The sequence below is a fragment of the Phytophthora sojae genome (genome assembly GCF_000149755.1).
Source record: "Phytophthora sojae unplaced genomic scaffold PHYSOscaffold_3, whole genome shotgun sequence".
Classification (NCBI taxonomy): domain Eukaryota; phylum Oomycota; class Peronosporomycetes; order Peronosporales; family Peronosporaceae; genus Phytophthora; species Phytophthora sojae.
In genome coordinates, this window is record NW_009258117.1 from 3,053,634 (window position 1) to 3,069,129 (window position 15,496).

A 15,496-nucleotide genomic window follows, 5' to 3' on the forward strand; every position below is an offset into this window, starting at 1 on the left:
GTTCGTAAGTTGCGCTCTACAATGTTGCTTGCCATCTTGTCTCTGATCTTAGCAATGCGCTGCGAATCCGACAGGGAACTTGGGTACCGTTCTCGTAGCATATTGAGAGTCTGAGAAAAGTAGCCTAGCGCCGTAGATTTAGCCAACAATCCATCTCCCGAACGTGCGCTGTTGCTCTTTTTAGTTTGGAGGAAAATGGCGAACGCTGTTAGCAAGGAATAAAAATTCTGGGTAGGTAGGCTAGGTCCCTTGGTAAGAGAGCAGTGCATCGCATCTAGCGTTGTCGGAGTTAGCCCAGCCGACTCGAGAAACTCTGCAAAGTATTTCTCAGCTGCTTGTTCTTGACCCATTGTCCCCGTAGGCGTGTCTAGCCCTCGCGCAGCGCGCCGCATGATGGCGGTTGCTCTTCCAGATGCGTTAACTGTGAGAATGAGAGTGACGGCAGCTAGACACCGCAGTTGTAGCTATTCATAGCGTAGTGCCAGGCTGAACTAAAGAGCACTTATTCGATAACCAAACTTTGTACTTGGTTTCAGTATGGTTTATTTCACTGTAAGAAATTCAAATTCCGGACAAATCCGGAAATAAGCTGGCGCGCCTCTAACCTACCCCTAAATGCGTGTGATTCGCTATAATAGGAGGGATGGCGATCGTGATTGGCCTATTTGACGACTTATCTCGTACGGGCCGTCCAAGCAGGACTTATCCTACATTAACTGCTCATGTACCGGAGCACTCAAACTTCAGTACATGTACAGAAAGCATCCGAGGATAGTCCAGTTTGCTGTGAAGTCCGGTGGAGCTTTGGCCTTATAATAATTGTAACGAGATGGCGCAGCTTACACTATTTGTCTAAAATGCACACTTAGCATGCTGAAAGCTGCACTACAGTGCATGCTTATGTAGATATAACTGTTGATGGGCATCCACGGTTGCTGCATGTACGTGCCAAACCATAGCAATCAACAAGTTGCTAAAAGAAGGGGACTCCGTCTCCGCCGACCAAAGAGCTGGCCACGAATCGTCTCAAATCGCTTCGGGGGACACGAAAGGAAATTCCACGTGACAACCACAACATATGGCTCCAAGTGTCGTGAACACGCTGACCAAGAAGCTTACTGCCACGGCGGAGGGACCACTCTCCAATTGTACGACGAGCACTTCCATTCCGCCTTGACTTGGTTAAACTATGAGGATCAAAGTAAACGACTCAGAAAGGCACAATCGAGGATACACACACATGCAAAGCCCGCCTCTCATGCTCGCGTCCAGCCGCTTGGACAAATGTACTAAGTTTAGTGATTTTGCACCAATCGAGATGCTCGTTTTTGTTTACAGCGCAGGGTCGTTATGTCGTTATTCCGGGTATGATCACATGTACTACACGAGGTCGCAAATGGCATGTGCCACAAGCAGTTTGTGCGCAGCCCCGCGCCAACTTGCACAGCTGACCTCGGCTCATTCCTCAACACGATACCAAGCGCATACGTCAACAGCCAACCCACACCTCCATTGAAACAGTCAATCGTATCGGGTCTGCGTCAATGAATCTCCAGGAGAAGCTCGTGAAGAGCTCCAATGAGGCGCTGGCCCAGCGACGCACGTACTGGACGTTCATGCGGGCGCTGCTGTGGAAGAACTGGCTTATTAAGAACCACCAACCTGTTGCGACCGCGTGCGAGATCCTCGTGCCAACCTTCTTCATCCTGCTACTTGGGGCGCTCAAGTTGATCACCAAGACAGTCGACGTTCCTGCAGGCTGGAGTGATGACGCCGACAACACTGCGGGCACCAGCTACAACCTGTTCCAGCCCACGGGTCAAACCATCGAGTGGGTCGACGCCGATCTGCCCAAGTTCGCGCTGCACGAGTCCACCATGACCGGCCTGATGCTCAAGCTCGGGCGTCAGTCCGTTGACGACGGCCTGCGCCTGGAAGAGCTCTCTGCGTCCGCCTTCGCTGCATGCTCTACAGGAGTGATGTCTGGAGGACTGGTCGACACGAACTCGTCGTCGCCCTACAGCATTCCGACTGAATGTGGCGGCAAGGTCGTGCCCTACAAGATCGGCATCGCCCCCGACAACGCCTTCACTCGCAACTACTTCGCCGAGGCGATGGACTTGTGGTACCCGCGTGTCGATCTCCTGAACTCGACGAGCCAGTCTCTTACGGTTCCGTCATTCAAGGAAAGCATCCACTTCTTCGACTCGAACGACGCGCTGACGGAGTACGTCACGAGCGACAACTACGGCGACAACCTCGAGAACCCCAAGATCTTCGCCGCCATTTTGTTTGACTCTGCTCCGTCGGGGGACGACATCGGAACGTTTGCGTCCATCGAGTACTCGTTGCGACAAAGGGCGATGACAGGGGATCTATGTGCCCACAACGGACAGCTCTCTGGCCGATGTGGAGTCGTTCCAGAAGGACATCGTGACGGATTACTACTCGACGTATACCGTGACGGGGTTCATGACGCTGCAGACCCTCGTCACTCGCTTTGTGACCTGCATGCCCGAGTGGAGCTCGGCCAACCAGTCCACTACAGGCATTTGCCAACGTCCTCAGACTACCACCTTGCCCTCGTCCGAGCTCGATACCACGCTTCTGAATGCTTTCAGCGAGGACGGTTTGATCCTTGAGGCCATGAGTTCGTTCAGTGGAGCAAACGTTTCGAGTATTTTGGCTGGGCTCTCCAACAGCACGAAGGAAGCTTTGCTGATGCCTCTGCGCCAAGCTCCGCAGTCTGTACTGGGCGCTACCGTTGCGCCATTCCCCGTCGACGACTACACCAGCTCGCCCTTCTACGCGAATGTTGCAACGGTCTTCTCGATCGTCTTCATCATGGCGTACCTGTTCACGATCTCGCGCATCCTCGTGGTGCTCATCCAAGAGAAGGAACTGCGTCTACGCGAGTTCATGAAGATCCTTGGCGTGACCGAGAAGACTATCATCTTGACGTGGTACATCACGTACGCGGCTATCCTCTTTGTCGGCGCGGTCGTCCAGGCGCTTGCTGGTCTGGCTGGGCTCTTCCCGAACAGCTCGCTGATCGTCACCTTCCTGTTCTTCTTCCTGTTTGGACTGAGCGTCTTGGCGCTGGCGTTCCTCATCAGCACACTATTCAGCAAGGCTCGTGTGGGCGCGTTCGTGGGCATGGTGGCTTTCTTTGCTATGTACGTCATCTCACAAGGATATTCCGACGGCACGGCTGAGAGTTCAAAGCGCATAGGCTCGGTGTTTTCCCCAGTGGCGCTGTCACTTGGCGTCAATGTACTGGCGAACGCTGAGAAGACCGGGGAAGGCGTGCAGCTCTCGACGATGGACACGCTCAGCGATAACTACCGCCTGAGCACAGCAATCCTGATGTTTGCCTTCGATACGGTGCTCTACACTGTGCTTGGTCTGTACTTCTCGAAGGTGATGCCCAAGGAGTACGGCACGTCCCTCAAATGGTACTTCCCGGTGTCACCTTCGTACTGGCGGAGCCGCAAGCAGCGCCAAGTGACGATCGATGAACCGGCCGACACCCTGACGGATAACCTCCTGTTGGATTTGGATCCAAATTTCGAACCTGTGAGCTCAGACCTCCGTGATCAAAAGCATCGCGGCGAGGCGCTCACTGTGCAGCGACTTCGCAAGGTGTTCCAGGTCCCTGGAGGCGAGAAGGTGGCGGTCAAGGGACTCGATGTCACCATGTACAAGGACCAGATCACCTGTTTGCTGGGTCACAACGGTGCCGGCAAGACCACGCTGATCTCCATGCTCACTGGTATGACTGCCCCCTCCAGCGGAAACGCTACCTACCGCGGCATGTCGATCAACGAAGACATGGACGAGATGCGCCAGTCGCTCGGCATTTGCTTCCAGCACGACGTCTTGTTCCCTGAGCTGTCGGTCCAGGAGCACCTGCAGTTCTTCGGACAGATCAAGGGCTACGCGGACGAAGAGCTGCAGGCTGTGGTCGACCGTCAGATCCGCGAGGTCGGCTTGACGGAGAAGCGCAACTCGAAACCCAACGACCTGTCTGGCGGTATGAAGCGCAAGCTGTCGGTGGCTGTGTCGCTGCTCGGTGACAGCTCGCTGGTGTTCCTGGACGAGCCCACGTCTGGCATGGACCCGTACAGCCGTCGCAGCACGTGGGAAATTCTGCTGAACAACCGCAACGACCGCGTGATGGTGTTGACGACGCACTTCATGGACGAAGCTGACATCCTGGGCGACCGCATCGCCATCATGGCGGAAGGCGAGATACGCTGCTGTGGCTCGTCGCTCTTCCTGAAGAACCGCTTCGGTGCGGGCTACAACTTGACCCTCGTGAAGGACGACGCCATGTGTGACGATGATGCCGTGGCTGCTTTTGTGAATTCGTATGTCCCCTCTGCGCAGCTTCTGAGCAACGTCGGCAGCGAGATCGCGTTCCAGCTCCCGCTTCAGAGCTCCTCGAGCTTTGCCGCCATGTTTGCCGAGATGGACCGTCAGTTGCAGTTGCTGGGTCTCCTGTCTTATGGCGTGTCCGTGACTACGTTGGAGGAGGTGTTCATCAAGGTGGCGGAGCTGGCCGACGAGAACAACCAGCACACTCTGGGCAACAATGCGCGACGGGATGCATCGGACTCGGGAGAATATTATCAACCATGCGACGAGATCATCACAACGGAGTCGATGTTCCAGAGGCACCTGCGTGCTCTTGTCCTGAAGCGCTTCCGCTATGCCAAGCGTGACAAGAAGGCCATCATCTATGTCGCTGCATTGCCCGTTTTACTCATTGCTGCTGGATTGGGGATCCTCAAGGGAAGTTTGGAGATCAGTGATGACCCTCTCAAGGCTCTGATGACGGACGCATTCTCCGGAAGCGCGACGCCGACGCCCTACTTCTGCCAGGCCGGAGGTGGCGCCGGAGAATGGTGTAGCGAGGTGATGGCGTCTTCTTATTACTCCGGGGCTAGCGCGCAGTCACTGTCGATTTCGGAACCGGCATTTGACTCGGATTCCCCCACAGTATTCGGCGTCACTTACACGGATCCAACCATCAATGCGAGCGGCGCGACCGGGTACAGCGTTGCATTGGGGCAGCAGATCTACGAGCGTGGATATGGCAAGGGTGCTGATCTCGTGGAGGGGCCAGTATGGAGCTTACTTGGTGTACGGCGACAGCACGCAGAACTTGTTTGGTTACAACGTGTTCACGAACACGACGGCTTCGCACTCATCGGCGATTTTCAAGGCGTTGATGGACCAGGCTGTGTATCGCTTCTTCGCGGCAAACAGCTCGAGCGAAACGGGAACCTCGACCGTGAACCTGAAGGTGAACAATCATCCGCTGCCGTACACTGCCGCGACCGAGACTGTGCTGGGCTCCAACTCGTCCTTTACAGCGTCTCTCTTCATTTGTATCGCATTCACGTTCCTGCCGGCGTCGATTGTGGTGTTTTTGGTCAAGGAGAAGCAGGCTTCGCACAACTCGAAGCACCAGCAGCTCGTGTCCGGAGTTTCGCTACCGGCATTTTGGCTGTCCAACTACATCTGGGACTTTGTGATGTATATGGTGCCTGGCGTGTGCGCTTTGATCTTGATCGTCGTGTTCAACGTCGCTGCCCTGACGGGTCAGGACTGCGACAGCTGCTCGTCTGCCACGTTCCCTTCGGTGATCCTGTTGTTTATCCTCTTCGGCCTCGCAATCTGCCCCTTCACATACTGCCTTTCATTCCTGTTCAAGGAACACGCGTCTGCGCAAACGTACACGATCGTGCTCAACTTCATGATTGGCGTTGTGCTCATGATCACGTCCTTCATCCTGGACTTGTTTGGCTCGACTGCCGACGTCAACTCGGTCCTGAAGTTCTTCTGGCGCTTCTCTCCGCTTTTCAATCTGGGTAACGCGCTGATGAGCATGGTAACGGCGGATGTTGACAGCGTTCAGTACAGCGAATCCGGCAAGACCAGCCCGCTCAGCGGAGACGTCATGGGCTGGGAACTGCTCTACCTTGCGATGACTGCTATCGGCTACATGAGCCTCACTGTGTACATCGACTACTCTAAGACATTTGCGAAGAAGAAGCACGACACTCAAAGCCCCATCAGCTTCGAGGACGCCCAGAATATCGATGAACATGTCGAGAAGGAAGCGCAACGAGTTGCCAATGGCGAAGCCGACGGAGACGCGGTGAAGCTCATGGGACTCCGCAAGGTCTACCCTGGCGGCAAGGTAGCTGTGCGCAACCTCTCGTTTGGTTTGAAGCGCGGTGAGTGCTTCGGCTTCCTCGGTATCAACGGAGCCGGCAAAACCACAACGATGAAGATGCTCACGGGTGACGTCCAGCCGACACATGGCACAGCCACGCTCAACGGCTTCGACATCCTCTCGCAGCAGATTGAAGTGCGTCGCCAGATCGGATACTGCCCCCAGTTCGACGCCTTGTTCGACTTGCTCAGCGTCCGCGAGCACCTGGAGCTCTTCGGTGCGATCAAGGGCATTCCACGAGACTCACTGGAGCGCGTCGTGATGGAGAAGATCCAGCAGCTCAACCTCGGTGACTTCGAGCACAAGCTCGCTGGCAGTCTCAGTGGCGGCAACAAGCGCAAGCTGTCCGTGGCCATCGCCATGATCGGCAACCCGGCCATCATCTTTCTGGACGAGCCTTCCACCGGCATGGACCCGGTTAGTCGACGATTTATGTGGGACGTCATCGCGGATATTTCGACTCGCGGCAAGGAGTCGACGATCGTGCTCACCACTCACAGCATGGAGGAGTGCGAGGCGCTGTGCTCTCGCGTCGGTATCATGGTCGGTGGTCGGCTCCGCTGCTTGGGCAGTGTGCAGCACCTCAAATCTCGGTTCGGCGATGGCCTCGTGTTCGACGTGAAGCTCGACATGCCGACGGCGGACGAGTTGGAGTATCTGGTCCAGCGCATCTTCGGCACCGACAGCGAATTTGTCACTCCCATGGAACTGGAAGACAAGTGCCGCGCGTTCGGTAACGCCCAGTTCGCCGAGCGAGTCGATGCTTCTCACCCGACTGGCTACAGTCTGGCCGCCGCCATGGAGCGCGACGGGTTCGTCCGCGCCGAGGCCTTCTGCTCTTGGTGCGTCGAGGAAACGCGCTTCGACGCGCTGAACGACTACCTTGTACGGGCCTTCGGATCGGGACAAGTGCAGGTGATGGAGCGCCAGAACGACTTCGCGCGCTTCAAGGTGCGCAGCCACAACAACGAGGTAAAGCTGTCCAAGATGTTCGCGCTCGTCGAAGATGTCAAGACCAAGATGCACATCCGCGAGTACAGCGTCTCGCAGACGACACTGGAGCAGATCTTCAACTCGTTCGCGAGCCAGCAGGAGGAGGAGCAGGGCGTCGCTCGCGGTGTTTTCCAGGGCCAATGAGTGGCTCATCTCGTGTGCCCACAGTACATACACAACTGATAACTTTGAATAAAAAGTCATTTGGATCTTGATACGCCTCCCGCTTGGCTTTTAATGTGGTGCTTTTGTTTGCGTACGCTGGCACTAGAAACACCACCATTCGAGAGAAGATAAACAAGTCAGATACACATTCACGGGTAGCTTTGTCCATGAACATATCCGAATTGTGTTGGGCTCACTAACTTGCAAATGGCTTTGATGCACTGTGTACCTTCGAAATACTCGAAACCGTAAAACACTTCAACGCATGATAGACATTTCACTCGATCCACGCCCCATTGTCCAGTCGGATTATTACTGTAGTTCAAGCAGCCTGGCATTGAGGATATCCCAGTTAAAGCGCCTGCTGCTTGGTACGTCGCGGAGCGGCTTTAGCGTGATGCTCGGACTCATGACAACCACGTGGATTGAAAACACGTCAGCAAAAAGGCCCTCAATTTGTGCCATCGACAATACCTCTCTTGAAAATATCGCGTCCATGCTGGAGTGTCGCTCCGCCACCATCAATGCCTTCGCAATAGGCGATGAAAACGTCAACCATACTCCGTTTTCATGTGCAAGATACAGCCGAATTTCCCCAGCATCTACACCAGCGAACTCTTCAGCCGCCTCCTCCTTGATTGCTTTCTTCAGATCGTTGATGTGCATGATCGCGTCTAGATTGATGCCAAAAGGACGACACCCGGGGATACTGCAGCGTAACATTGGTTTCACCACGATTACGTGGATTGAGTTTGCAAGCGGCTGCGGTGTACCTTTGAGTACATCCTTTACTTGCCTGTTCGACGTTATTGGCCTCACCAGTAAATCACGCACGCTGGAGCAATCCCCACGCTCGATACGGTCAATATCCTCCGAGTTCCTGGAAAGCCACTCCTTTTCCCTCTTTGCGAGATATAGCAAGATTGAGGTGGAAGGCGCGTCGTCAACAAAATACTCAGGCCTCTCCTCTCGAACCACTTGCTTCAGCTCGTCGATAGTCGAGATCAAACCTGTGTCGATTTCAAATGGACGAGTGCCAGGAGCAATGCAGCGGATAGTTCCATGCTTGAGCTTCGGTTGAGCCTCCAACAGCGCGGGTTTCTCGATAAGTGACAATTGACTGCGCGCCTTCTCCACGTCGACCACAGAACATTTCGTGGCCAGAACATCCACGACCGTCTTTTCTCCTACCGCGGCAGCTTGCAACAACGCCTCCGTGACAGCTTCAGCGCTGCACTCCTGGTACAATGCTTTCACCACGTCCCATCGTCCAGCACTCACTGCCTGGTTGAATGCCTCGAGAACATTGTTCGAGTCCTTGTAGCACACATTTGCCAGCAGCTTTATTGCCGCCCAGTTCTCATGCCTGAGTGCCTCCGCCACCGCCTTCTCAGCATCGTAGCACCTGCATCGCTTGTACAGCAGATCGAGCAGCGCACGCCCTTCCTCCTTCTCTACCAGGCCCAGCGCCCGCTCACAGCCTGGTATCTGCAGCTTCTCACCGAGCAACTTGACCACGTCCCATTGACGCTGCAATGCAGCCAATCTCAGCGCGTCCTTCACGCTCTTCTCCCCGCACAGAGGGAGCAGCAGCTCCACCATTTCCCTGTTGACAGCGGCAGTCGCACACGTCAGCGCAACGCCCAACTCTTTCGCATCGGAACTCGTGTGCTTGTACAGGGCCTTGACCACTTCCCAACGCGCGCCCTTCGCCGCGTCCTGCAGCGCCCCCGCCACATCTTTGGCCCAGCAACTTGGCCACACGAGCTGCACGACGTCCTCCCGCCCCGCCCTGGCGGCGGCTCTCAGCACTTCCCCGCCTGCGGCGAAGCCCGCGCCCCCTCTCCTGTATAGGACCTCCACGACGTCCCAGTGGCCGTTCCTCGTCGCGTAGCTCAGCGCTCGGCTCACCGCGTCGTCGCTGCAGTCGCGGACCAGCAGCTGCGCCGCCTCGCCGTCGCCCTGCTCGGCCGCCCGCTTCAAGGCTTGGTTCGTGACCATGGACTGGGGCGCCAGCTTGCCGAGGCGTAGGAGCCCGTGTACGAATGAAAAGTGGCCGTTCGTCACCGCCGCGAGCATGGCCGACGTGGAGCAGGGCTTCCCCCTGAAGCGCGTCAGCACGTCCACGCAGCCGAGACGCGCCGCGTTGTCGAGCGTCAGCGGCATCACGAAGGCGGTGACGGCGTCGTGGACGTGGGCCAGGTGCTTGACGCTCTCGGGCAGCGCCACCTCCACGCACGTGAGCTTCTTCATGGCGGGCGGCGCACAATGCGGAATGGTGAACCGAGGTGCTGATTGGTGGGAAGATTGAAGCTAACAACCAATCAGATCAGATGAGATGCAAATGATTGCACCAAATGTCACGAAATGATTGCACCTCTTCAGACAACGATTTTTCATAGCTCGTCAAGCCTAAGACCGTGTGAGGCTCAAATGGCGCTGTTGCGAGCGTCCGCCAAGCTGCTGCCGTCGGGGCCGCGCCTCTCGCGCCGCCTGTCCGCGCTGTCGTTCGTGCCGCAGCTGCGCGCGTCCATCCCGGAGTCGCTGCCGGCCATCCACCGGCTCGTGGAGCGCTACGAGCGCGACGTGCAGACGTTCCGCCCCAGCGAGAGCATCCAGTCGGACGTCGTGTTCGCCAACAACCACCTGCGGCTCTCGGGCATCGACGTCGTGGGTTTCGGTGCGTGCGCTGGCAATTGTTGCTAAGTTTGTGCTGTAATTATTTATGTATAATCATTCCATGTATTATTGTAAGACTATGACTACACGCTGTGCCACTACACGGAGGAGCTGCAGCACCTCATCTACGCCATGGCCAGAGACTACATGGTTGTCATTTTACTATTCTGATAAGTTTGCTCGATGCATTCCAAATTACTAACGAAATATTTAATTGCTATTGGTATGCAGGTGGGCAAGCTGCGGTACCCGGAGGGCGTGTCCGTGCTGCAGTACGACCCGAGCTTCGCTATCCGCGGTCTGACCATCGATAAGCAGAAGGGGTTACTGTGCAAGATCAGCTCGCACCAGAAGCTGTCCAACACGGCGGTCTTTCGGGGCCGTCAGCGGCTCTCGCGGGACGAGATCATGGAGCTCTACGGGGGCTCGAGGCACATCCCCGTGCACGACCGCGACTACAATATGGAGCCACTCAACGACTTGTTCAGTGTCGCGCACGCCTGTCTCTTTGCCGACGTCGTGCAGTACATGATCGACCGCGACATCGAGTACGAGCCGATCGCGCTGGTGGAGGACGTGAACCAAGCCATCACCAATGTTCACCTTAGTGGCGACATGCACAAGGAGGTGGCGCTCGACCTGCCCAAGTACATCGAGCCCAACCCGACGTTGAGGCCGTTGCTGGAGCGCATCCGGGTGAGCAAATGGGCTGGATTGATTGTTCTGTGGTATTGGAGGGGACACTCTAACGCATTTGATGTATTTTCTTGTAGAGCTCTGGCAAGAAGAGCTTTTTGTGCACGAATAGCTCGTTCCTGTACATCAACGCTGGCTTGAAGTACATGCTGGGAGATGACTGGCGAGAGGTAGGCGAGCTCTCAACTTGCAGTGCGGTTATACACCTGTGCTTATCCTCTCTGCCTGTGACGATTGCTTCTAGCTCTTTGATGTGGTTAGCGTCAGTGCGCGGAAGCCAAAGTTCTACACTCGCCAGCGCTCGTTCCGCATGCTGGACATTGGACACAAACAAGTGCAGGTAAAGCGAGACTGCTTGTCGGCTGCTGGTTATGTGGAAAAATGCTGACCCGTGTTATTATTGAATGTGTTTATGTACAGTGGCACGCGGTGCGAGAACTGCGCAGGGGTGAGGTGTACACGCAGGGCAGTGTTTATCAATTGTCAAAGTTGACGGGATGGGTCGGTAGTCGAGTGCTGTACATTGGGTGCGTTTGCTTTCATCTGCTGATGCTGTTGCAATTGTGTTGCCGGGTCGGGTTGCTGATTTTTTTTACGGGATTTTCATTACAGCGATAACCTGTTCTCGGATTTGGTGGAACCTTCTCGGGCAAATGGCTGGCGGACGGGTGCGATCATCCGGTACGCACATTTTTTCGGTCCAATACTTCTAGCATACATCTCATTCGCCGTGACATTATTCGCAGTGAACTGGAAGATGAAATGCGAGTGCAGCGAACGTCAGAATATCAGAAGCTGGCCTTCCAGGTACGCAAGCAAAGAAAGCGTTATTGTGTATATTGAAATGGACATGAGAGCTAACGATGTGTACTCTGGCGTACAGATCAACAAGATCGAAGAGTTGATGCGCAACTTTCAGAACGAGTTGCGCTCGGAGGCGATTCCACAGGTAAGCCTATGAGTGTCTGCAAACTTGTCAGCAAAAATCTAACTATCCCTTTTCTTTTCAGAACCATGCCTTCGTGGACCAGCTTGTCAACGTCCACGAAGCAGTTCAGATGGAGATGGAGAACCTGATCAACGTTAACTTTGGATCAGTGTTCCGAGCTGATACCTACCCATCCCAGTTTGCATTCGTCGTCCAGCGCTACGTGGACATTTATTCGGCGCGGCTCGAGAATCTGCTGGAGTACCCGTCCAACCACACGTTCTACCCTGAGCGAATCGCCATGCCACACGAGCACCCTGCAGGGGCTCCACGGTACGAGTAGAACAGGAGCAGCAACGTTTGACATTGACGTGGATTATGGTGGAAATGCAAACATTTAGACTTGCTTCTCCTCCTCTACAAACTCACGACTTATTGCTCTGATAGACACGTGGCACTGAACATCGGCTTCAGCTTGGTCTCAATCAAATGGTTCAGTAATCCAGGAGCTTGCTTCTTGATGGTGGAGATGACAGTTTTGTAAATGGTGCCCCTGTTGTTGATCGACTTGGCAGAGTAATCCGACAGCAGCCCCGAGATCGAAGACAGAATGAAGCTGGAGCTGTCGAAGCTGACGTCGAACTCAGACACGGAATCGAAATCCACCGCGGCCGACTTCACGGACGCACTCTGGAACTTCATGAGCACCTCCTTCAAGATGCTTTTCAAATTTCCGAACACTGCTGCCTTGACGACCTCAACCTTTGTGCACAACGAAGTCGACACGCTAGGGGCACACGCAAACATGTTCGCTTCGACAGTCGCTTGGAAGGGCGGCTTCTTCATGCCGAACGTCAGCTCCGCCTTACCTGATGCGTCTAAGATGTTGATGGCGATTTTCAGCGAGGCTTCGATCGAGACGTGGCCAGTGGAGTAGGCGCTAATATCCACCGTATTGGACGAGGTGACGTTCACGTGCTCCGGAATGACGGTGCTGAGGCCGGTGACGTTCATTGTCTCGATGGTTGGCGTGAACGTCAAGTGCTGGCCCAGAACACTGTAGTTGAACCCGGACAGCTTGACGTTGCGGAGGACCAGGGGGTCGTACTTCTTGAGCAAGGAACTGAGCACGTTGGCAGACTTGACGAGACCGATCGCACTGCTCAAGCTCTCGAACTCGGATGCAGTTGATGCAGCCTCAAAGTCGATTAGAACGCAGCCATCTTTGACAGAGACGGCGCTGGATCCAGCGAGAGCAGCAAATTCGGCCGCGATAGCGAGGGTGAAGAGCCTGGACATTTCAGTTACTGGCCGGACGATTTCAAGTGCTCTAAACAACGGAAACGAAACAATGAGAAAGAATTTCAAGGAACCGGGACGACCTGAACAGGAGGTTGTCGTAGGTTTGAACTGGAGCCTGTATTGTGGAAACCAATTAAATTGTCTAATTGGAAAATAAATCGGTTGATTAAGCAGATGATTAAGCTTAATCGAGTCGGATTTAGCAAATCCGACCTCCTAATTAGATCGACAGCCTAAGATTTGTACTCTGATTTGACAGAGCAGTCTGTTGTGCCTACATCGCCATGTGGCAAGCTGATTTAGCTACTCCACGACTTACAAAGCCTTGGGCGGCTGATTTGCATGCTAATCAGCCCAAATGTCCGACACCCACTCGGCATTCGGCGGCCGATTTAAAGTAAAACCGACAAACGCTAATGCTGACGAGAAATGACAGCGCAAATACATGACTTCACAACTTGATAAATAGATAGCAGTACATATCGACTGCTCACAGCAGCGTATTTAATGCACGCGATGCTATTCCTCGTTAGTAGGTGCGCGAAACATTAGCTCGTGGCGGTAAGTGGTCGTTCCTCGCATTGCAGGCGGTAATGAGGCAACCCATATTATATTAACCTTACACCGATTTATACCCTTACCGATGCCATATGAAATCATAGGAATCCTCGATTTACTACTAGTGAAATCTCTCATAAACGCTGCTTTATCAGCTAATCCGCTCGGACAATCTAATCGGTTTCCACAATACATGTATGACATCAATGAAAATTGCAACCGAGGCAAATCGGATGCAGAACAAGCTCTACAGCGCATTGTATAGGGTACGGGATACAGTAGAAGAAAAGTCCGAGTTGGTAGACCAAGTCTTGAAAGCGAGTTAATTTACGGTTGTAAGGTTGAATGTGACGTTTTTACTTCACTCGAGAAGTACTCGAGATTGCACTACTGTCAGACGTTGGTCCTCAGCAAACGTCCAACTTGCCTATTGCTCCGATGCAAGTGTATTTTCGACAAGGGAAGTGACGTAACCACTGTCGCAGTGAAAACGTCCGATAACAATTTGTTGTCGGCAAGGGAAGTTACGTAACACTGTCGTAGTGGACAGTCAGTGTAGTGAAGAAGACCATCCTTCGGCGACGAGACTGGCTGCACCCTGCCAAGCCCTTCTTTTCTATCTTCGCTTTCGTGGCGGACATTTGTTGACCAGCGTTGCGTCAATTTACATTGAAAAATTGATTGAGATTTGCCGTCACGCTACAATTTTAATTGTATATATGTAGGCATTGAGTTGTATTCTTGTGGTTTGTATAGGGGTCTGTATGGACCATTTGATTGGCTACCCACGCACATACAGTTATCAAGCCAACTGTCTTGTACAATACAATAAAATCATTGCAGCCAATTTTCTAATTGTAATTGTTGACCCCAATTTTATCAATAGTTTTATTGCAATTTTTATTTACGCAACGCTGTTGTTGACAATCGTAAGATTCACGCCATCAAATTCACTGAATTGCCATTCCGGTTGTGGGTATTTATCAAAGAGAGTGGTTCCTGTTATAGAATAGAAATCACATGGTTTGATAAACAGCCGCTAACCGCCGTCGGCCCGGCGTATAGCGTATACCGCAGTGGTTGGCTGGTAAGAATAGTTTAGAACGGAGCGTTAGAAGGCAGGAACCAACGAGCTCTGCGAATGGCAGGAAGCGGCGCGCAGCGCAAGTGGCAGAAAACAGCGAGCGATGCGAGTGCGAGGACCCAGCGCTGCTTTCGTGAACGTCGGTGACAAGGTGGTGAAGATGTTCGCCGACAAGAAGGCGGACAAGCTTCCTCGACAACCCATGCTACGCGACGTGGTCAATTGCCGTGCAGCACCGAAGGGCAATGGCGAGTGTAGCATGCTTCACGGCTGTGTTGTTGTCTTCAAGTAAGCGTCGAAACCTAGTGCCGTAACTGTATCACCATGAATCCATGTACGAAAGTTTAGCCTCGTTTGATCTTGTTCTAGCTAGTCTATCGCACGCGTCCAAGATGTAGTTATCTAAGTAACTACATGTACATGTAGTTGTCTAGCGCATCAGACACTAATACTAGGCGAAGCACAGGTGCAATATGTAGAATACCTATAGTCGACAGTGTGGAGTAAATGGTGGAGGCTCCACCATATACAGCTCCATCGTGGCGCTGTACTTACAAGCCAGTTCGTGGCCTGCTCTCCCACACTACAACTAACCGGAAACGTATACCCTAGCCGTTCAGGTGGTGGTACGACTCGCTCTATCATGTCTGGATGCTGTCTGGATGCTGTCTGGGTGTTCTGGATGCCGTTCTGGATGCTGTCGGTAACTCCAGGCTCGTCTCATTTTTCAGGTTGTAACAGCAATAAGTGCCTTTATCAAAACCTGGAACAAATCGGTCAACATTTAACAGAGCCTGGAACAAATAGAACTAGGGCCTGGGATAGGAGGTTTTTGATCGCTTTCTAT

General features: G+C 53.7%; 3 protein-coding genes across 3 annotated transcripts; 2 read left to right on the forward strand and 1 right to left on the reverse strand.

Annotated features, from left to right (window-relative positions):
* Positions 1-1,544: 1,544 nt before the first annotated feature.
* Positions 1,545-7,381, forward strand: PHYSODRAFT_328332 (ABCA1 lipid exporter; the record flags this gene model as incomplete). Its single annotated transcript, XM_009524615.1, has 3 exons — positions 1,545-2,341; positions 2,397-5,127; positions 5,165-7,381. The coding sequence occupies 3 exons, from the start codon at positions 1,545-1,547 to the stop codon at positions 7,379-7,381; spliced, it is 5,745 nt and encodes a 1,914-aa protein (XP_009522910.1).
* Positions 7,382-8,584: 1,203 nt separating this feature from the next.
* PHYSODRAFT_495266 (hypothetical protein) lies at positions 8,585-9,655 on the reverse strand (the record flags this gene model as incomplete). Its single annotated transcript, XM_009524616.1, has 1 exon — positions 8,585-9,655. A coding segment is annotated over one exon (1,071 nt), but the record flags the coding sequence as incomplete, so codon positions are not given.
* A 180-nt stretch (positions 9,656-9,835) lies between these two features.
* Positions 9,836-12,310, forward strand: PHYSODRAFT_543640 (hypothetical protein; the record flags this gene model as incomplete). The annotated part of the gene is made up of 12 exons (XM_009524617.1): positions 9,836-10,082; positions 10,158-10,234; positions 10,313-10,777; positions 10,855-10,947; positions 11,022-11,117; positions 11,198-11,304; positions 11,390-11,458; positions 11,524-11,584; positions 11,661-11,726; positions 11,788-12,086; positions 12,153-12,197; positions 12,281-12,310. The coding sequence occupies 10 exons, from the start codon at positions 9,836-9,838 to the stop codon at positions 12,046-12,048; spliced, it is 1,542 nt and encodes a 513-aa protein (XP_009522912.1). The 3' UTR covers positions 12,049-12,086; positions 12,153-12,197; positions 12,281-12,310.
* Positions 12,311-15,496: the final 3,186 nt, after the last annotated feature.